Consider the following 20,840-nt stretch of genomic DNA (forward strand, 5'->3'; position numbering starts at 1 on the left):
CGATGCCTGGAAGGCACTGACGGCAGGCACAATCCACCGCTGTTTCCGCGACGCAGGATTTGTTGCCGGCGTTGAGTCGGATGCTGGGACGCAGGACCCTGCACCTGAACTGCCGGCTACCGGACGTGAGCGGAGACGAGTTGATTGAAGATCTGCAAAGCAGCGGCGTGCCGATTCCGGCCACAGTGAACTTCGGAAACTTCGCTGATGTAGACAGTGCCACCGTGTCCTGTGCCGAACTCAATGACGAGGAAATCATTAATCAAGTACTCGCGCCCTTGGAAGACGACTGACTCTGAGGAGAGCGTACCGTGTGCTGCGGGTCCATCTAATGGGGACCTTGCGCAAGCCCTCGCGGTGCTTTTGTCGTGCTTCAATGAGGACGTCACGCTTGCCCAAATTCAAGCAGATTTGATTCTGCGTAAGCGGAATACCGTTCAACAATACATTGGACAGTTTTTTCAGCCTCAGGTGCTATAACTAGTAAATAAACAGTGTTTTCTTGCCGAATTCGTTTTTTCGGACATTCGATAGTTCGGACTGTTCCACGATCCCCGCAAAGTCTGAATTATCTGTCGGTGACTGTACAAGTAGCTGCTTGTGAATGCACCTCTCAAATTACATGGCACACGACCGATAGTGACCGCCAAAGTGTAACAGTGTCATCTTCCGTATAAAGTCCAAGTGCGAGGCGGTCCTGTCGCTCTCCGCGCACTGTATGCTTTAGGTGCGAGTGAAAGCGTGTGAGGGTGAGCTGAGAAGGATGGTGTCTTGATGAGCGCCGTCTTCCTGCGCGAGCAAGGAGGCGAACGGGGGTGAGGGAAGCGAGTTTGTGGTGACGCTATCAAGCGTGCGTGGAGGGCGGATGGAAGGCTGGCACTCTGCAGTGCCTGCTCTGCAGTGCCCGGCCCTGCCAGGTGATGCTGCAGCTGGTCCAAGGAGCCTCGCTCGAACGTCTCCGAAGTCGACGGCCGCACCCTGGACTGCCAGCGCCACGGACTCGACTGAACCTCCAAGTCTCCCGTCGCCAGTCAGTTGTTGACAGTGCGACCTTCCTGGCCCAGAACCATGTCGACAATGACAGCTCAGCCTCAACCACGCCTCGGGTCATGCACCTCGAGCGCACGTGCCGTTCGAAACGTGCACATAGTTGTCTTCTTTTCTCAGGCCGCGTGCCTCTTACTCATGACATTCATGCGCGCACAAGCAAACACGAACGCATCTCACTTGATGACCGCGGAAACTCTGTCAAAATGCTGGAGTGATTCTGCGCGGCAGCAGCCGCAAGCAAATTGAGCTTCGTGCCGGCGCTCGCATCAACGCGATATTAGCCGTGAAAACACAGGGAGGGCAACCTTTATACCCCCACCGCAGATGCCTTTCAAGATACAGCCGCCCGAGCGGAAGCGCAGCGTAGTACGCAGCCTCCCCCCTCCCTACCCTCCCCCAGAGCCTTCCAGCCCCGTGCGATTGCCGGCTCACCATCGCACGCTTTCACTTGCACATACAGCACGCATGACGATTTTATTGCCTATGGACTTTATACAGAACCTCACGACGATAACGACGGCAACGGCAGAAATGCGCTTGGAGTGTTCATGTAATTGCTATCGCAATAAAATGTCAGCCATTGTATGTTGTGCATCAACATTTTGTTACATACTCTCACAGTAAGAGGCTGGAAAGCATCCGTGAAAGAGGGCCTTGTTGTTTCTCATGTACTTGACATAGACGTGCATCTCTGTGCAGATTGCCCGTGGTGCGAGATCCGTCCCACTCATGCCGGAGCCAAGCTGATCCGAACGTCATTTCCAGCCAAAAAGAAGGAGCGATTCGAGGCTGGATTCATGGTCAAAGGCCGCAACGAGCCCGCAAACCTTGTGTGAGTAATGGGGTTGACAGCTGGGTGCTACTTGGCATGAATGCCATTGTTACTAACTGCCTGATAAAACAAAACACAAGACAGGTTTATATTACTCATAGGAAAGGCAAAATGCCACCGTCGAACGTGGAGTAGCCAAAGGGGGTTAGACGTCTTGGCTTTGTTTACAGACAAGGGAACAGAGTGTGGAAGCTGGAACATCTAAATCCTTTGGCAACTCCGCATTGGTTGGCATCCTGTCTTTCCTGTCTTTAGGGAAGACTAAGGTGAAAGATTATCTTAGCTGTGTTAGTAAATTAGGCTTCCAGAAAACTACTCTTATCGCAAGAAAACACTTGGTAAGCCAGAAAAAACTCAAAAACGAAAGATGGGTGGCGACGCTGCCTTGAAATTTCTATTCCAGCTTGCCGTGATGTCATCGGACACCGTCTGCTTGTGCCTACTTAATTTTCTATCGCTAAAAATGGACTACATCATAATCTAAGAGATCCAGAAACTGAACTTAGGAAGTTTCAAGTACTTTTACTGAACCTAAACGACCAAAATGCAAAAAAAGATGCTTTGAAATTTGTTACATTGCACTGGCGTACTGTACTGGCCCTTGGGTGCTGGCGCGAAATTCAAAAATCAAACTTTCACAGTCATTTTGTCTTCCAATAATCAGCCTATTCCCTCTACGTCTAAGAAAGTAGAGTTCTTCAAGTATACATTATCAGTCTGAACTGATTGAGTGTTTCACTTTAGTGTCGCTCTAATATAAGTGTACTTTCTGGCTATACAAGATGTTGTTGGTTCACATTCCTGTGGCTGTGCGGTGTCACCAGTGGTGTTCAGTTTGGTGATTTCAGGTAAGCTTGTCCACGACTGTACTCATCAGTGCATAAAGATGTGTTGATGTACTAGTTAACATCTGTTTGTTTTCTTGATGCATATGACATTCGGTTAATTTGGACATTTTTTTACGGTTGCATGAAATCCAATTTAACAAGGTTTTACTGTGCTGGTATGCTGCAGCTGCTTCCTCCTCCCATCACTACTAACCACAAAGTAAGAGGTTGCGCTAGTTGGTGGGTCACCCTAGATATACTTACAATGCAAGGCAAAAAATAGACAGAGACATGAAGTAGCACAGACAGCACTCACTGCCACCTGATTTTATTAGCATGAAAAGCTCTTGTACGGGACTGTGCAATGAAAGCACCAAAATGTAAAATGCAGAGAAGCAGCGTTATGACGTATTCACATCACATGGAACCGCTGTTACTTCTGTGTAATGTTCAAATAATCGAACTGTTTATCTTTAAGGGCAGTTGATGGTACACTTGCACACATATTTTCACATCGCACCTTCTTGCAGCTTCAATTATTTATTTCCATGAGGTGTGTCCACGTGGTGGGATTAGGTAAGAACGCTGTTTCTCTGTACTTAAAATTTGGTATTTCTGTTGCGCCGCTCTATGCAGTAGACTCCGGTTAATTCAATTTTTTCGGAATTCGATCCCGGCCAAAGGTCTCGGGTGGCACCCATACATTTCTATGGAAGCAATGTTTCATAATTTTTTTATTGAAATTAGCCTTCGCTAGATAATTTGAACTTGACTGGTCGTCATGCGTGCGCCTGACCCCAATGGTGACTGCAATTGGTGACTCCACTAGCAACAGCATCTGTCTTGGCGGTGCTTAGGGCACAAGGAATGCAGTGAACACGCATAATCTCGTTTCGAAAATGCCCATTTTTGGCCTGCCTCATCAAGGTTTTAAAGCGAAAACGGTAGTTCACCATGAATAATCACAGTATTTACCCAATTCTAGTCTGCACCTTTTTTTTTCTCCAGGAAAATTTACCCAGAAATTGCTTTGGTGAGGCAATCGGATACGAAACCAAAGTCATGTTCGCAACAGCCTACTGTCAGAGCCATTGCTATTGTCATTGCAAGATGGCAGCTCATGTACAGTGCTCGCATAGTGCAACAACGTCGTGCTGCTTTCAGTCTTCGATTACGAAAGTTCGTTTAAAGATAAGTTATTTTACACGTTAAGCTAGCAGCAACAAGTTACATCACCTGTTCTTGGCATTCCGAAGAACTGCATGCGTTGCAGGATGAACTAGCGAAGTGGTTAGTTTAGGCATAGGCCACCATCCAATTTGTGATTGTTGCAGAGTTGTTAGACAAATGCAGAATCTCAAATGTACTATGGGGACTGTACAGAGGATGAGATGATGTGGTTTTTCATTGACAGTGATAAAATGCTGTCTGAGAGTGTGACGATGGACATGTAAGTCATATTCAGTGAAGGTACAGTTCGCTGACTTTGTCTTTATTATTATTTTTTTTTTGCCGGAATCAAAAACATGCTAAGTTTTTATAGATAAAAAATTGAGTGCACTGTAAAGAGAGTAGCAGACAAGAGTTTGATTTCTACTGTGGACCCATAAAATGGCTGCGCATTCGATTCGGGGGTGTTTTATAATCAGGACAAATACTTCTATTGGCATCAGCAGTGCACTTTCGTGTTTTTTCTGCCTATTGCTTGATTCGACCCACCCACTAACTACCGTATTTTCCGGATTACAAGTCGCACCTTTGTATAAGACGCACCCCTCTATTTAAGCATGTTTTCATGAAAAAATTCATACATAAGTCGCACCCTAGTATAAGACGCACCCCTTTTCCGCACGATCAGCACAACTAACCGTGACGCGGCATGCACTCCGTTTCAGATGCAATGTACTTACCTATTCCGGATCAACCGAATCCCCCTAACGCGTCAGTCAAGGTGCCACAAGTTACGGCAAGAATGCAGTTAATTCTTGTAAGCAGCAAAAAAGATTTATTATACATTGCGCGTTATTCAAAACCGTCAAAGGCCTCGTCCTCCGATGCGCTGTCGAACAGTTCGGCCACTTCACTAGGCAGGGCTGCAGAGACATCGTCATCTTCAGAGTTGCTGCTGTCACAATCGCTAGCAGGCGCTGAAGCAACAAGGCCAGCTTTTTGAAAGCCTGCAGTTATCGTCGACACAGAAACGGTAGCCCACGCTTCGTCGACCCACTTTGCCACCTCGCCATACGTCGCGTGTCTCATGCGTCCAGTGGCCGTAAAGCTATGTTCGCCCTCAGTCATCCAACTTTCCCACAAACGCCGCAGTACAGCTTTGAAGCTGCGGTTGACGGAGATGTCTAAAGGCTGCAGAATCTTCGTCATACCACCTGGAATGACTGCAGGCGTGCAGTTGACAGCCTTTACCTTCCGCAGTGTTGAGTCGGTAATATGCGCACGCATACTATCCATGACGAGCAGACTTTTTTTTACATGGAAAAAGCCGTCTGGTCGTTTAACAAAACACCTGTCAAGCCAAATGCTCATCATGCTTTCGTCCATCCATCCCTTTTCATTCGCTTGGATGAGGACACCTGAAGGGAAGCTGTCCTTTGGCAGTGTCTTCCGCTTAAATATGAGCATCGGTGGCAGTTTGGTTCCGTCGGCGCAGCATGCAAGGACAACCGTAAAATGCGATTTTTCATGTCCTGTTGTTCGCAGCAGCACCGACTTGTCACCCTTTTCCGCAACAGTTCGTCCCATCGGAATATCAAATGTCAATGGAATTTCGTCCATGTTGACAATGTGCTTCTCCACGATCTCATTTTCCTCCACTTGCTTCTTCACGAACGCCTTGAAGTTATCCAACTTTTCGGCGAAGTCTTCGGGCAGCTTTTGGCAAAGCGTTGTGCGCGCTCTGATGCTCAAATAGTTGCGCCTCATAAATCTGAAGCACCAAGAAGTTCCACCGGCAAAACCAACAGCTCCCATCTCTTGAGCCCACGTGCACGCTTTCAGGCGCAACTGCACAGTTGACAATCCCCTGCCTTCTGCACGTTGTTCTAATACCCACGCGCGCAGGCGGGCTTCAAGTTCAGGCCATCGGGCTTTCAATCCTCGGTCAGCTTTCTTCGTGCTTCTCATAGCCCTCAGCTTCTCCTCCGACTTGCGCCAGTCGCGCACCATCTTTTCACTCACACCAAAGTGTCGCCCAGCGGCACGGTTACCATTTTCAAGCGCAAACTCAACCGCTGTCAACTTGAACTTTGCTGTGTAGCTCTTGCGCGATTGCCGAGGCGGCATGGTGGAACCAGAGAAACGAATACGCACTTGTGAAACGAGCCGCACAAAGCGAAGATGGCGACAGAACAGCCACAGACCGCACACACACGATGGGCAAAGAATGGCAAAGAATGGCAAAGAACATACTAAAAAGGCCAAAATAATATTAAAACAAAAAGAAAAATAACTTCGTGGCTCGCAAGTACGAAATTTATTGGTTGTTTTAGTAGCTTGTGCGAAGTACAGCAGCCATTACCCGGCGACCCCCTCGCCTCCCCCCTTTTATTTTTCAGTTGCGTTCGGTGTTTTGCGACCTGAATCTTCTTGTTCTGGCTTCAACTGCTCACTCAACAACCTGACATTCGTTGCCGCAATTTAAAAAAAAAATAAGGAAACAATTTCGAGAGTGAAAGGGGAAAAAAAGATATATAAGTCGCACCTTTGTATAAGTCGCACCAAAGAAAAACTCAGAAAAAAACCGCGTCTTATACTCCGGAAAATACGGTATACAAGTTTCGATAGTGCCGTCAGGGTCGAATTAACGCAAGTCAACTGCATAAGTGTTCTTTCTGCAAATAAAATCATTTGGAAGTTAGCGCTGTCCGTGAACGGTTTCTTGTTGACTAAGTTTAGCCTTGTGCTGTAAGTATATTTAGGACCACTAATCGTTCTTGTTAAGCCTTAAGCATGTCTTTTGCTTTGCAACACTGCCACTTTGCCTTGCATTCTTGCTGGTTGTCGTGCATGAATGTGCATCGATCTCTTCTTGTGATTTCAAAAAAGCAGGGGGTCAGGGTTTGGCAAGCATGGGAGACCGATTAAAGTGACACAATTGAACCCGTATAAAGTTTTTGTGAGGAATGTGTGTAGACAGTCTGGTGTATCACACATTTGTGTGGACGGTGGGTGCATGGACTGGGCGACTGTTGCCTTGTCACCCTTCATAGGTGACTATGAAACATTAAAAAAAGGAGCGTTAATGCACCCTAGTCTTCATCACTGAAGCCATCAAGACTCTTCTGAGTTGGAACAACACATTAGGTCTATACATTTGTCAGTAAAGGCACCGTGATTATGGGGAACCGATGGCAATCCAACGCCTGCAACTCGTTGGAGGAGCTTGTTGTCCTCGCTGCCTTCTAGTGCACTGCTGATGTGGCAGCCTTTGAAAGATTGGCAAATCACATCTTCGGGTACCATGGCCCACGCATTTGACACGGAAGTTGAGGACATCCTGTTGTGATGGCTTCTGGAGGTTTGCTTTGATGGTCCTTTCGTCACGCCTTATGAATCCTTCCAGCTGACTTTTCAGCGAACTCTTGAATGACTTCTTCCAGCATACATCAGTTGGTTGAAGAATGTCAGTGCACCCAGCAGGGTTGTACACGTCTGTGTCAAGCGCCTTCACTGCACCTGTTACAGCTTTTGTTTTACGAACTGATACTTGATCACTGACAAGCAGACGCCGAGCATCATTACAGTTAGCACGCGAAATCTTCCGCAACCATTCCAGACACTTCTCTCCGTTCATACATTCATTTTTCTAAGATGTGAGACATACGGCTGTGAAAAAAAAAAGTATGATTGAAAACGTCATAGAAAACGTTTAGAAGTGAAAAAAATATACAACTTACTACCTGGGATGCGCAGCTGTAAGTAGGCTCTGGCTGGTATCTTCCCGGTCGGTTCTTTCAATATCACATGAGTATGTGGCCAGATGCACGGGCTGCTAAGGCTACGGTAAGCTATGGCGAGCACATCCCATGTTCACAATTTGAACACTGCTTTCATCAATGATATTGTTCATCCTGTTGGCAGGACTGTCCATCCTGACCATGGTCTGGTCCATATTGCACACATTATAATCTGTGTAGTCGTTACGAGTGCGTAAAGCAGCAATTCTATTATGGCAGACCGTTCACATTTGTACACATCCGCATGGACACACTAAGCCGTTTCTTCCACCGTTTTACGTACTGTGACGCCGCTTTGAAGTTTCCCAGGTTCAATCCGTTGACAATTTTCATTGCTTTTGCTTCTAAAAGCCGGTTATTGACCACGCAACCAGCCCTCCGTTCGTCCTCCAAGATTTTGAACAAGGCATCATCGACCTCTTCACTGAAGACAGGTGCTCCATCACTCAGCTTGCATTTCAGCCGCAATTTTTCACGGTTTTGTTGCAGGAGGAGCTCGTACTTGAGTCCCACTCGCGCACTTGCTTACGGTCAATATGAAATTCACACGATGTCCGACTTGCGTTCTTTCCATGGCGCTGATGCCATTGCGTGACCTCTACTCTTTAGCAACTGTATAGGCATGCATTGTCCAGACAAACAAACCGAGCAAGCGCAAGCGCCACAGCGCGATTAATGCGGAAGTGACCTAACAAGAGGCAGTGGAGACATGCTGGGCGCGTCCTAAACCCCATGCGGCCTGCGATTCGCTAGGTCCCCCTTTCCAATACATCTTCACTCTTGCTCTTTCCCCCTCATTTCATGTTTCTTCGTGACCCGTTTAATACTGCAGCCCTTCGCCTGCACTGTTTTAACTCTTGACTTCCCTTTAATTCCTTTACTCTTTCCCTACCATGGGGAAATTAGCCGTTTTTTGTGGGTTACAGCAGATTTTTGTTTTTGTGAAGGAAATACTGCACTCAATACTTTATGTAATACATAAACAAAAAGCAGAATGAACGAACTTTTTACACATACTAGTTTTAACGAGATGTATGTCATAAAAAAGATATGAATTGCTAAAACCAAGATTGTGGGATAAAATGGAACAAACTTTGTAAAGACATGCTTGTATCTACCAAGAAAAAAATGTTATGAAAATTATGATATACAAAATGTATTGCCATCTAATAGGCACTGTCTGAAAAAAATCAAAATTTTTCATTGATCAGGTATTCCACTACAAAGGTTTAACTGCAAGCACTAGAGTTGGGCGTGCTGGGCTGCAGCCGCCGATGTTCCTGGCTGGCTTGCGTTGTCATGGCTTTCTGACTCAAAGTCCGACGAAAAGTCAGCGTCCTCTGACTCGCTGCTATTCGATGCATCGATAAGATCAGCTGCAGAGGCAGCGACATTGCGGTATTTGCGATCTGCCGAAGTACACACGCCACTTTTGGAGCCAGACATTTTTGCATTCTGCTTTGACGATCACGGAACTTCGAAGTGCGTTTAAAAATCACTGCCTGCCTGGAAAAAAATCGAACTGCTTAGAAAACTGAAATATAGTTATCCTCCTTCACGTCCGATAGCGCATATGTCCGTGAGCGGCGCATAAGGTCTCGAAAGCGGTGTTTCAAACCATCGATAGCGGGCTAATGATGCCCAATGGGCGAGGTACGAAAAGAGAGACCCTTCACTGGGGGTATTACATCAGGGGTGGGGTTTACAAATGTTTAGTGTTCTAATTAATGGCCACATGTGTTCAATGAACAATGTTAATATTAAGCTTATCAGCAAATGCCGATGAACGGGTGATTTCGGCGATGTGACGGGGCAGGCTGTTCCAGTCGATCAATGATTGGCAAAAGAAAGATGCACAGAAGGTTGTAGTATGGCTGCGTGGACGGGGGTACTTGCAAGTGATGCCCTGTACACAGGGAATGGCGAGGGGGAGGGGCCAACACATATGGTACGTGATCAAGCCAGCTGTAATAAAACTTATGAAAAAGGATTAACGAATTAATGCGACGCCGGGATTATAGTGTGTTTAAGGCAGGCCTGTGCTTTTAGTAGTGATGCACTTGTGTTATAGAATAAGATGAATGAATGAACCGTGCCACACAATTCTGACTGCATTATTCTGAATTCTTTCAAGTGCATTGATAAGGTAAATTTGATGTGGTGACCAGATGGGGGAACCCCGCAGGGGCGTCTGCGTCAGCAGGCATTTGGTGTGTTGCGACACCACGGACCCGAGCACACGAGGGTTGGCCCCTCCCGCGTCTAACCATGCGCAGCTTAGCCGTGTCCGGGGAAAAGGGGATCCTGGGGGTTGAGCCAATTCCGGGTGTTTGGACCTTTACGGCCCCTCGGCGGAGGCAACACACCCCTTTGGCCTCGGCTTCACGTAGACGGCACCCCCAGACTGACCCACCCGGGGGAAATCGGTAGTTGTCTTTTCCTATCCTTCTCTTCAATCTTCATCTTTCTCTCTCACTTTCAAGCTTTCCTGTGTTCTCCTCTCTTCTATTTACTTCCGTCTTTCCAGGCAGCGAGGGTTAACCTTGTGTGGTGCAACAAACCTTGGCTGTACATATTTGGCTATAGTAGTGGCGTACAGCTGGCGTTTTGCAGGACCTGTCTTTTCCAGGTCCTGCAGCGTCCCCTCGTTGGGCTCCATGGTGGGTGGCTGGCGTCGCTGCCGAAAAATTCTATATCTATGGCTGAACAATTCCCCCTACTCCCTGATCGCCGTCTGAAAAGGGGGCGCACCGAAGATGTGTTCCAGTTTTTTGGACGCCAAACACAGAATTTCCCCCGATTTCATGTCATTCACTCTGAAAAGTCAGACACATCAGTACATACAATTTCACCTTTCCTTGTCTCAAAGTCTTTGACTGATATTTTTGGAACAGGCTACAAAGCATCCAGGATGGCAAGCGGAGATCTCCTCTTGGAACTCCATGATCTCAAGCAATACGAGAAACTGCCCAATCTAGTGTCATTGGAGATGCCCAATTAACAGTAACCCCACACCGTACTATGAATACCACCCACGGCGTTGTCTCAGATGATGACCTGTTGCAGCTGAGTGAGGCTGAACTCCTTGAGGGTTTCAGTGATCGGAATGTCATCAATGTTAAACGGATTAAAATGAGGCGAGATGGCAAAGAACTCCTGACCAAACATCTAAAACTTACGTTCAACTCAAGTGTCCTGCCCGAGTCCACCGAGGCCGGGTACATCAAGCTTCGTGTTAGGCCATACGTGCCAAATCCCCTTCGATGTTTCAAATGCCAGCGGTTCGGCCATAGTTCGCAGAATTACCGAGGCCGCCAAACTTGTGCGAAATGCAGTGCTCACGAACACTCCTCCGAGTCTTGTGAAGGTTTTCTACATTTTGTTAACTGTGATGGGGAGCACGCCGCATACTCGCGGTCGTGCCCATCTTGCAAAAAAGAAAAGGAAATAGTAACTATTTCCTTTTCTAAGCGCGATTCTAAGTAAGCGCGATTCCATCGACCGCTCCAAAAAAGAAAAATCTCGTGTCACGGCGCCTGGAAAGGGCCCGTGAGCAAACTTTGTATTCTTGAACGCACAGCACAAAAACACATTCAAAATGGACACACAAATTCTACAGTGGAATGTGAGAGGACTTCTCCATAACCTCCACGATATTAGGGAACTCCTTAATAAATATAATCCAAAAGTGCTGTGTGTTCAGGAAACACATCTAAAATCCACACAAACTTCCTCAGACAATATGCTATCTTCCGTAAAGACCGTGACGTTGCTGTTGCCTCCTCCGGAGGTGTAGCAATAATTGTGGATAAATCTGTTGCTTGCCGGAATCTCTCTCTTCAGACACCACTTGAGGCGGTGTCCGTGCGAGCGATACTTTTCAACAAGTTGGTAACCGTCTGTTCTATTTACATACCGCCAGACTACAAACTCAGCAAAACGGAATTTTACACACTAACTGACCAGCTCCCGGAACCATACATTATTGCCGGTGACTTTAATGCTCACAGCACTTTGTGGGGAGACTCCCGGTGTGACGCCAGGGGTCGGCTTATAGAGAACTTTCTTATAACCTCTGGTACATGTCTGTTTAACAGAAAAGAGCCCACCTATTATAACATCCACCATAATTCATTTTCTTCCATAGATTTAGCGATTGGTTCTGCTACCCTTCTTCCATATATAGAATGGAATGTTGTTAAAAACCCGTACGGGAGCGACCACTTTCCTGTGACACTGACCTTGATAGAGGAGTGTGACAGTCCACCCCACGCCCCCCGCTGTAAAATAAAATCAGCTGACTGGAACGGTTTTAAAGAGTCAACCTACTTAACACCAGATTTTATCAACGATTTTAGTATTGACGACGCAGTAGCGTATTCTACTGCTTTTATACTGCACGCAGCTGAAAAATTCATTCCACAAACAAAAGGCCTTTCATGTAAAAGACGGGTTCCCTGGTGGAATGAGGAGTGCAGATTGGCACGAAAGAAACAACAAAGCGTGGGACGCACTCCGTCGCTCCCCGACTGCGGAAAATCTTATCGAATTTAAACTGGTAAAATCACAGGGAAGGCGTACGCGGCGACAGGCAAGGAGGGCTAGCTGGGAGAGGTTTCTCTCTAGCATAACATCCTATATCCAAGAGAGTAAAGTATGGAATGGCCTAAGAAAGCTAAAGGGGCAGCAAATCCACCCATTACCTTTAGTTGACGACCATGGACCTTTGAAGACCAGGCCAACGCTCTGGGCGAGCACTTCTAGCGTGTGTCAAGCTCCATGCATTACTCAGAAGCATTCCTAAAATATAAACAAGTAGCTGAACTTAAGTCACTGGATCGTAAATGCTGACCGAATGAACAATACAACCGCCCTTTTAATATAGCAGAGCTAAGAGCTGCCTTGAGCGTGTGCAGTAGCTCTGCACTGGGAGCTGACAAAATCATGTATCACATGATTAAGAACCTGCACACTGACACACAGACAACACTTCTGGCACTCTTCAACTCTATCTGGGCTGCCGGATACCTGCCATCCTCTGGAAGGAAGCTATTGTTATTCCAATTTTGAAGCAGGGTAAAGACCCTTCCTCGGCGGCAAGTTACCGCCCGATAGCTCTCACAAGTTGCTTGTGTAAACTTTTTGAAAAAATGATTAATCGCTGACTTAAACATTTCCTTGAACTGAACAATATGCTTGATCCCTATCAGTGTGGCTTCAGAGAAAGGCGATCCACAACTGATCATCTTGTCCGCATTGAAGGACATATATGTGACGCATTTGTACATAAACAGCTTTTCTTGTCGATATTCCTTGATATGGAAAAGGCGTACGACACAACTTGGCGTTACGGAATTTTGCGAGACTTGTCGGGAATGGGCATCCGTGGAAATATGCTAAACGTAATAGAAAGTTACTTGTGTAACCGTACCTTCCGCATGAAAATCGGCAACGTACTGTCACGTCAATTTATACAGGAAACTGGTGTACCCCAAGGAGGTGTGCTCAGCTGCACACTGTTTATCGTGAAGATGAACACGCTTCATGCTTCATTACCGCCAGCTATTTTTAGGGGCGAAGCTCCTTAGGGTGTGGGTCTGTCCCTCCTCTGTAGTAGTAGTCGTCGTAGTAGGTAGCCACGTCTACTTTTATGAGAAAAAAAAATTCCTAGAGTTGTGGCCGTAGCGGAATCGAACCAGGGACCCCTCGCTTCTGAACGCGTGGCGCTAACCACTACGCCACGAAGCGCACATGGACAGACGCACCTAGATGGCAATAAATACCCAACATTGAAAGACTGCGCGTTTCTAACGCGTTTGTGCTAGCGCGTTACGGCCCGTGCAAGAAGCTGGTGTAAGACGCTGTGGCCTCTTCGCCTTACCCCCCCCCCCCCCCCCCCCCCCGTATTCATAAACGCTCCTCGACTTGAACTTCACTTGCCACCGCCTTCGGCAGCGCGTTCGAAACGCGTTGAAGGTGGTGGAAAGTCAGGTTCAAGTCGAGGAGCGTTTATGAATACGGGGGTTATACTCTCTCAGCAGTCATGTGATGGCGTCGGCAATCGCGGTGCACGTTCCGGCATGTGTAAACGGCTGCGTAAGACGCTGTGGCCTCTCCCCCTTACTAGAGAGTACTGCACGTTTCTAACGCGTTTGTGCTAGCGTCCCTTTAAGCGGCAGGTGGTGCAATTATAATGAAGGGCGCTGTTATAAAATAGGAATGACGTCACCTATGGCGCGTGTCATTGGTGGAAGTCAATCGTTCGATTTAGTGCGGCGAGACTGGGCGAATTACACGGAAGATTCACGGTTTACCGATGATTCCCTCCGGAGCTTCGCCCACTCATCATTCACCCCGTGGATATGCGTTTTTTTTTTTTTATTCCGTCTATGTAGACGACATACAAATAGTTTTCAAATCCTGCAACCTTACAGTGTGTGAGAGACAGGTACAACAGGGCTTGAACAAAGTGTCCAAGTGGGCAGACGAAAACGGATTCAAAGTGAACCCCCACAAAAGTTCTTGTGTTCTTTTTACAAGAAAGAGAGGCCTGGTTCCTGATCCTTGTGTAGAACTGTATGGGCAACAAATACCTCTGAACAAAGAGCACAAATTTTTAGGCATTGTACTTGACGCTCAACTTACTTTTATTCCACATATTAAATATCTTAAGGTCAAATGCCTCAGAACAATGAACTTAACTGAAAATTTTATCTTGCACAACATGGGGCAGTGACAGGAAATGTTTAACGAATCTTTGCAAGATTCTCATTCGATCACGATTGGACTATGGTGCTGTGGTATATCACTCTGCCGCCCCTAGCGCGCTAAAGATCCTAGATCCCATCCACCATCTAGGTAACCGGCGCGTTTCGAACAAGCCCCATTGAAAGTTTATACGTCGAATCGAATGAGTGGTCACTCCATCTACAGAGAACATACACCAGCCTCTTATATTTTCTTTAAGTTCACTCTAATCATGAGCATCCGTGTTCTAATACCATTAACAATATGACATGTGCTACACTTTTTCGTAATCGTCCCTCTGTAAGACATCCTTTCTCAATGCGTGTCAGGGAGCTGAGCGAAGAAATGGACGTCCCACTCCTCGAACATCGCTTAATGCCTCCAGCCAAGCTGTTACCACCTTGGGAGTGGCAGGTAATAGAATATGATATATCCTTTGTAGAAGTTACAAAGCACGCTTCAGAGGTAGAAATCCGAATGCATTTCCTAGAATTACAGTCCAAGTATTCGTGCACAGAATTTTACACAGACGCTTCTAAATCACATGCCGGAGTATCTTATGCAGCTGTCAGCCCGTCCTTCTCGGAATCCGGCGTACTCCATGCAGAAACAAGTATCTTTACGGCTGAGACCTACGCACTATTGTCAGCTGTAAAGCATATAAAGAAATCAAAACTTCAAAGGACTATCATATTTACAGACTCTCAAAGTGTCGTGAAAGCGTTGAAGTCGCCCTGTAACCGGAAAAATTCTGTACTAATTGAGCTCTATTCCGTTCTGTGTAGAGCATATGCATCTAACCAGCATGTCGTTATATGCTGGGTGCCTGGGCATAGAGGCATCAAGGGCAACGTTCTTGCCGACCAAATGGCCACATCAGTCACTTCACCCGCTATTAACCCTACAGCTGCTGTTCCCGTAACAGACTTGAAACCTTTCCTACGAAAGAAACTGCGAAGCCACTGGCAACACTTGTGGGATGCTGATACAGATAGTAAGCTTCACTTAATTAAACCACAGATAGGTTTCTGGCCCCCCATAACGAAAACACGATGAACTGACGTCATATTCTGTCGTCTCAGAATAGGACACACGTACGGCACCCACAGTTTTTTGCTGACTGGTGATGAACCACCAACCTGTGGTAGATGTGGTGAGAGGCTGACCGTCCTCCATGTCCTCTTGAAGTGTCGGAAAGCCGAAACCGAGAGAAGGAAACATTTTCCTCTAGCATGCCGCTACAATATCCCTCTTCATCCCATGATGTTTATTGGTGAAGAAAGGCTTTTTAATGCCAAAGCAGTCCTCGATTTCTTGAATGATGTTGTGCTACACGTTATTAGCCCAATAAGTTCTTAGCGTATCCTCTCTGCAGAGGATGTAGCAGTGATAGTTTATTATAGCACATGCCTCCAGGCCCTTGTGTTTCAAGGGCTCTGTTTAGGCACTTGTGCTTCTAGCCAATACTTGGATCTGTCTTATTATTGCGATAGCAATTATATGGACACTTCAACCGGATTTCTGCCGTCGGCGTCGCCGTAGCCGTCGTCGTCGCCGTCGCCGTGAGGTTCCGTATAGATAAAATCTTCACCGCGCGCCGTATGCCCGAGCGCAAGCGTGCTGGGACGCACACTATCACGGAGAGCGAACGCACTCAATCCCCCACGCGCAAGCAACGAAGCGGGAAGCCAGCGCCGGAGGGAGCGGGGGGGGGGCACTTCTACTGTGCCAACAACCGCGCTCGTCGCTCGGCTGCACGGTCTCTTATCTCTCCCGCGCGCAAGCAAGGAAGCGGGAAGCCAGCGCCGGAGAAAGCGGGGGGGGGGGGGGGGGGCGCACTTTTCTTCTGCCAACAACCGCGCTCGTCGCTCGCCGCACCGTCTCTTATCTCCACACGGCTCTGACCTTTATGAGCCGTGCATTCGCGGCTCAGTTCCTGTTGAAGCGATAGACCGCACGTACCTTCGCCCGCAGCGGCGTATGCTTGCTGCCAGCGTTTTGACAGTCGTTGTCTGCAGTCATTCAGTGTGATCTCTTCATGTTTGTTTGTGCGCGCTCACACCACGCTTGTTCATTCAGTTAGTAATAGTCGGGTCACATTTTCCAACGCACGCTACACATGTAATGCTGCCCGGATCGGCAGTGCAGCGCTACAGGTGTGTCCCTTCGCACGCGCGCTGCCCACGGGAAGCGCTTCTCATCAACACCACCGTTTCACACGCGCCTTCTCGTGGTCATCGAGTCTCTCTTCATGTCGGTCTACTTACGCCGCAGCACACCTGCTTACTTAATCAGCTCATGTTTACTACAATTCATATTGTTACCAAAGCCACTCACCTTACTTCGTATGACATTGCTGTGTTGCTATCGCATTCATTGCTTCGCCCTTAGGGCGAAACTGTGACATTTTTTTTCAAATCGTATCATTCCTTCGCAATCCATTCTACATGTTCATAGTACACCTCATTGGTCACTGCCATGATTTTAGTACTTGCATATTTTACGCACTTTACAGCGATTATTTTTAGGCCCCTTTACAGCCACGTCTCATCTACGTCATCAAATCCATTGCTCCACTGCAAACCTACTAACACTGGCATGGCTCTCTGGCCATACCTGGCCCTTGCGCCATTAAACACTATACATCACATCACAGATGGGGGATGCGTATTCAAGCTTCGGATGTACAAGTGTCTTGAATGCTAGTAGTCTCTTCACATTCAATGCCTCTTCACGTTCAAGGAGGCATTGATTGCCCACGGTGACTGGGCACTTGCTGTGTCCTCCGCATGGTTTCTTAGCTTGCATAAAATGGGGGGGGGGGGGGGGGGAGTGCTTGATGTGTCCTTTGCTAGTTTTTGAAACGCTGCAAAAATATGGGGTGGGCACACATTTTGACATGGGCCCATGCTTGGTATTTCACAGTACATAAGAATGAAATATTAGTTTATAATGGCAACATATTCTTTCAAAACTCCGTTTTCCTTCATTTTGCATGTTAATTAGTCTTGTGCCAGAAGCTCAGCTTTGGCACCTTAGCCCTGGCACATCGGTGTGACATCATGGATTTTAAAGTATTTTTAGCCATTTGTGATTGTAGCACATTGTGTGTGTGTGCAGTCATTTCTTTCCATCTTATTGCATCTATTGTAATAGCGTTACCAACTAGCCCAAGTTTCAGTATTAAAGTATTTTGCCCTGTCTAAGCTGTTTATGCAGAAGAAAAGTTCTTGAAACTTGCTAGATTCTAGTCTTTAGTCCACTTCGAGTGCAGTGCACTGCCTCTTCACCAATAAACAATTCAGCTGAACCCGAGCAGATGCTGTTAAAATGTCATAGTGACCTGGTGTGGAAAGTCTGTGGCGACGTCAGCACCCACCAATTATTCTTCAGTTATCTCTCACTTACCAAACCTTCTCTCATGGTAAGGGTGGTTGTATGGTTAATGCAGAAGAGTAATATACTGGCACAGGTTAACGTAATACTTCTGTTTATGCGAATCGGAAATTAATACTTCTCTTTATGGTTCATATATATATATATATTGTAATGAGGAGAAGCAGACAGACAATTGGCCTTCTGCCAGAACTCCTGGGTTACTTCTGACCTCTTCCTCCTCTTCTCCCTTGACTTTACCGTGCACTTTTTCCCTACACTCGGCCACGCTGCGCGTCTTGCACAGTTTCTTGCCCGAACGCTAAGTAATCTTGAACTGCCCCTCAATTGTGGCGAGTGCTTTTTTGGTTCTGAGAGATTTCACGAAGCCGCGGGCACATTGTCTGCATTGTAGACCAGAACACCCAATCAGACCAGCGGGGCGCCTCTTGTCTAATTGTGCACACGGCGCTATTTTCTGTACTTCTCTCCTGAAGTAGTGACTGGTTCTTCGTTTCTTGGAAGGCGATGCTTTGGTGCACGTCTCTGGCCCAAACTAAGTTTTGGTAGCACCCGGTAGTCAGTTTAACACGGCTTAGTGTTATATGGTGCTTGCAGCCCGGCTGTCACTTATGGCAGGCTTGGCAAGTGTTCATGTAGGAGCGAATATTGCTTTGCATTCTCGGCCACCAAAATTGTCCTTGCACATTGTTTAGCGTGGCTCGCTGCCTAATGTGATCTTCCTCCTTGTAAGCATGGATGGTGCTCCCTACTTTCGATCGCATAGAGCTTGGGAGTAAGATGAGATATCACTCCTATTTCTGATTCTTCTCCCAGGGCCGGTGGTACAACATGCCATCTCGAATTGCAAATTTCGAGTCTCTGCTTGGCCTTTCGAGAGAGGCAGTGATTGATTTAACGTCTCTGTCATCGCTCTGCTCTTCGGACATACTCTGCGTGTGGCCAGCTATGTACGATAATCTGTCTTGATAAGCGTGATCCTCATTCTTGCTCTGTGAGCTGGCCATGCCAGCATCCTTGAAGACTTCTGTGTTGTGGTGGTTGGTCGCCTACGACAAAGTATTCATGGCCGACCGTTCAGCATCTGTGTTCATAGTAGCACATAAGCCGTCGACGTGCACTTGAAGCAGTGGTAGCTCGCATGTCTCGTAGTAAGCCTGGTTGTGGCTCTCTTGTGGGGAGTCTGTCAGGTTGTTGCATTGGCACCTGCCGCAGAATGTTGTAGAACCTTGACTAGATGGAGGAGCCTGTATCCAGCGTAGTGAGATCCTGACGGCGCCGTCCGCTTTCTTGCAGCTCGGCTGCTTTACGAGAAAAAACTTCTGCTGTTGTTTCGAGGGGTTGGTCCGCCAAAATTGCCCCATGAATGGCATCTAGCAGTCCATCCAGTACGTATTGCCGAGCCGTAGGAGAAGGCCAGGTCAGGCTGCATGCGCTGAGAAGCCTTAACTTGTCATAAATGTAGACAGCATTTTCAGATGGGCCTTGGCGTCGAGCGCGCATACGCATAAATCGGTCGTCATATGATGAAGCAAGGCTCCCGAAAACTGTTAGCAGTGCTTCAGACCACTCACACCATGACCAGTATGACTGTTGTACCTGTTCCACGCTTCGGCGGCTCCACGAAGCCTTCCCTCAGCATACGAATGTTTGGCACCATCGGACCAACCGTGTCTGTCGCCCAAGGTGTCTGCAATCTTCAGCCATTGCGCAGGGCCGTCTTAGAACCCACGAAACTCAGGAAGTGCTAAGTTGCACACAGGAAGCGGCATACCATACGTGGTAGCAGATGTCAGAATCTTGGCAGCGTCTTCAAACCATCGTGACAGTGTTGAGATGGCTCGAGTTATATCTGCCATGGATCCCGGTGTTGAACTGGGCAAGGAACCAGGGGCGGAAAGCGCACACATTGAGGCGACGGCAGTGGCTGCAGTACTCGGGCCAGCTGGACCAGTGGCCAAGGTAGCGTCAATGGCATCCGTTGAGCCAGGGCTGGTGGCGGCCATGGTACTCACTGCAGCCGGAAGCATGGCCAGGGGAGCGTGAACAGCATCCCTTGCTGGCTGAGAGGTCGATGATGTCATGGGGCAGTGATACAGGGCATGGGAAGCGTGGATGACGTTCCCTGGCCGCAGGAGGCACCCAGGACAGCAAGAATCCATGTCCAAGGCAACATGAACGGCATGACTTGGCAGCTCGGAGATCAAGGTAGTACCAGGTACGGCAGCCATGCCAAGGGAAGCGTTGACGGCGTTCCCTCGCTGAAAGGACCCAGGACGGCAAGATGCAGGAGGATGCAAGGCCTCCGCAGTACGGTGCTTAAGGCTGGAGCAGCTTAAAACCAGGCGTTCGTCGGCTGTGCCATTGTAATGAGGAGAAGCAGACAGACAATCGGCCTTTTGCCAAAACACCTGGTTTACTTCTGACCTCTTCTTCCTCCGCTTCTCCCTTGGCTTTACCGTGCACTTTTTTCCTCACAATGTATATATATTGACACGTCAATTCAGTGCATTTTCGTGTGTTGTGCGGTTCCCGTTTGCTTGCGCTTTATTTTGCGCGAAACGAAGACAACGAAGAAGACGTGCTGCTCGATCAGAGCTGTTCTGCTGTGTTGCCGGCTGTTGCTTGTCCAGTTATTATTGCGATAGCAATTATATGGACACTCAAAAGCAGATTTCTGCCGTCGGCGTCGCCGTCGCCGTCGCCGTGAGGTTCCGTATGACGTCATTTGGAGATGAAATCGTCGCCGCGCGCCGAACGCTGTATGTGCGAGTGAAAGGGCGCGAGGGGCGCGTCTTTCACGGGGAGTGAACGCACGGCGGAGAACAAACGCGCGTTCTGCGCCGTGCTCGCTTAAGGGCTGCAGAAGTAGGCGTCTCTTTTCTCCTTTACAATCACCATATATGTAGAGCAAACGCGCCTTCTTCGGACGCGCGAGAGGCCGTGGGGGAGGGGGAGGGAAGGGAGGCGACGTTTAGCTGCGGCACCAAGTGCCTATTTATATCAGAGGCTCCAGCA

At 47.7% G+C, this 20,840-nt stretch overlaps 1 protein-coding gene across 1 annotated transcript in view; it reads left to right on the plus strand.

Moving 5' to 3' along the window:
• The window catches only part of LOC119453815 (deoxyribonuclease TATDN1), a 61,856-nt gene that overhangs the window by 32,398 nt on the left and 8,618 nt on the right, over nt 1-20,840 (plus strand). The window contains exon 9 of the mRNA XM_049668541.1: nt 1,750-1,882. Coding sequence (XP_049524498.1) covers nt 1,750-1,882 — 133 coding nt within the window. The remainder of the gene's footprint in view (nt 1-1,749; nt 1,883-20,840) is intronic.

This window comes from Dermacentor silvarum, chromosome 5 (assembly GCF_013339745.2).
Source record: "Dermacentor silvarum isolate Dsil-2018 chromosome 5, BIME_Dsil_1.4, whole genome shotgun sequence".
NCBI lineage: Eukaryota > Metazoa > Arthropoda > Arachnida > Ixodida > Ixodidae > Dermacentor > Dermacentor silvarum.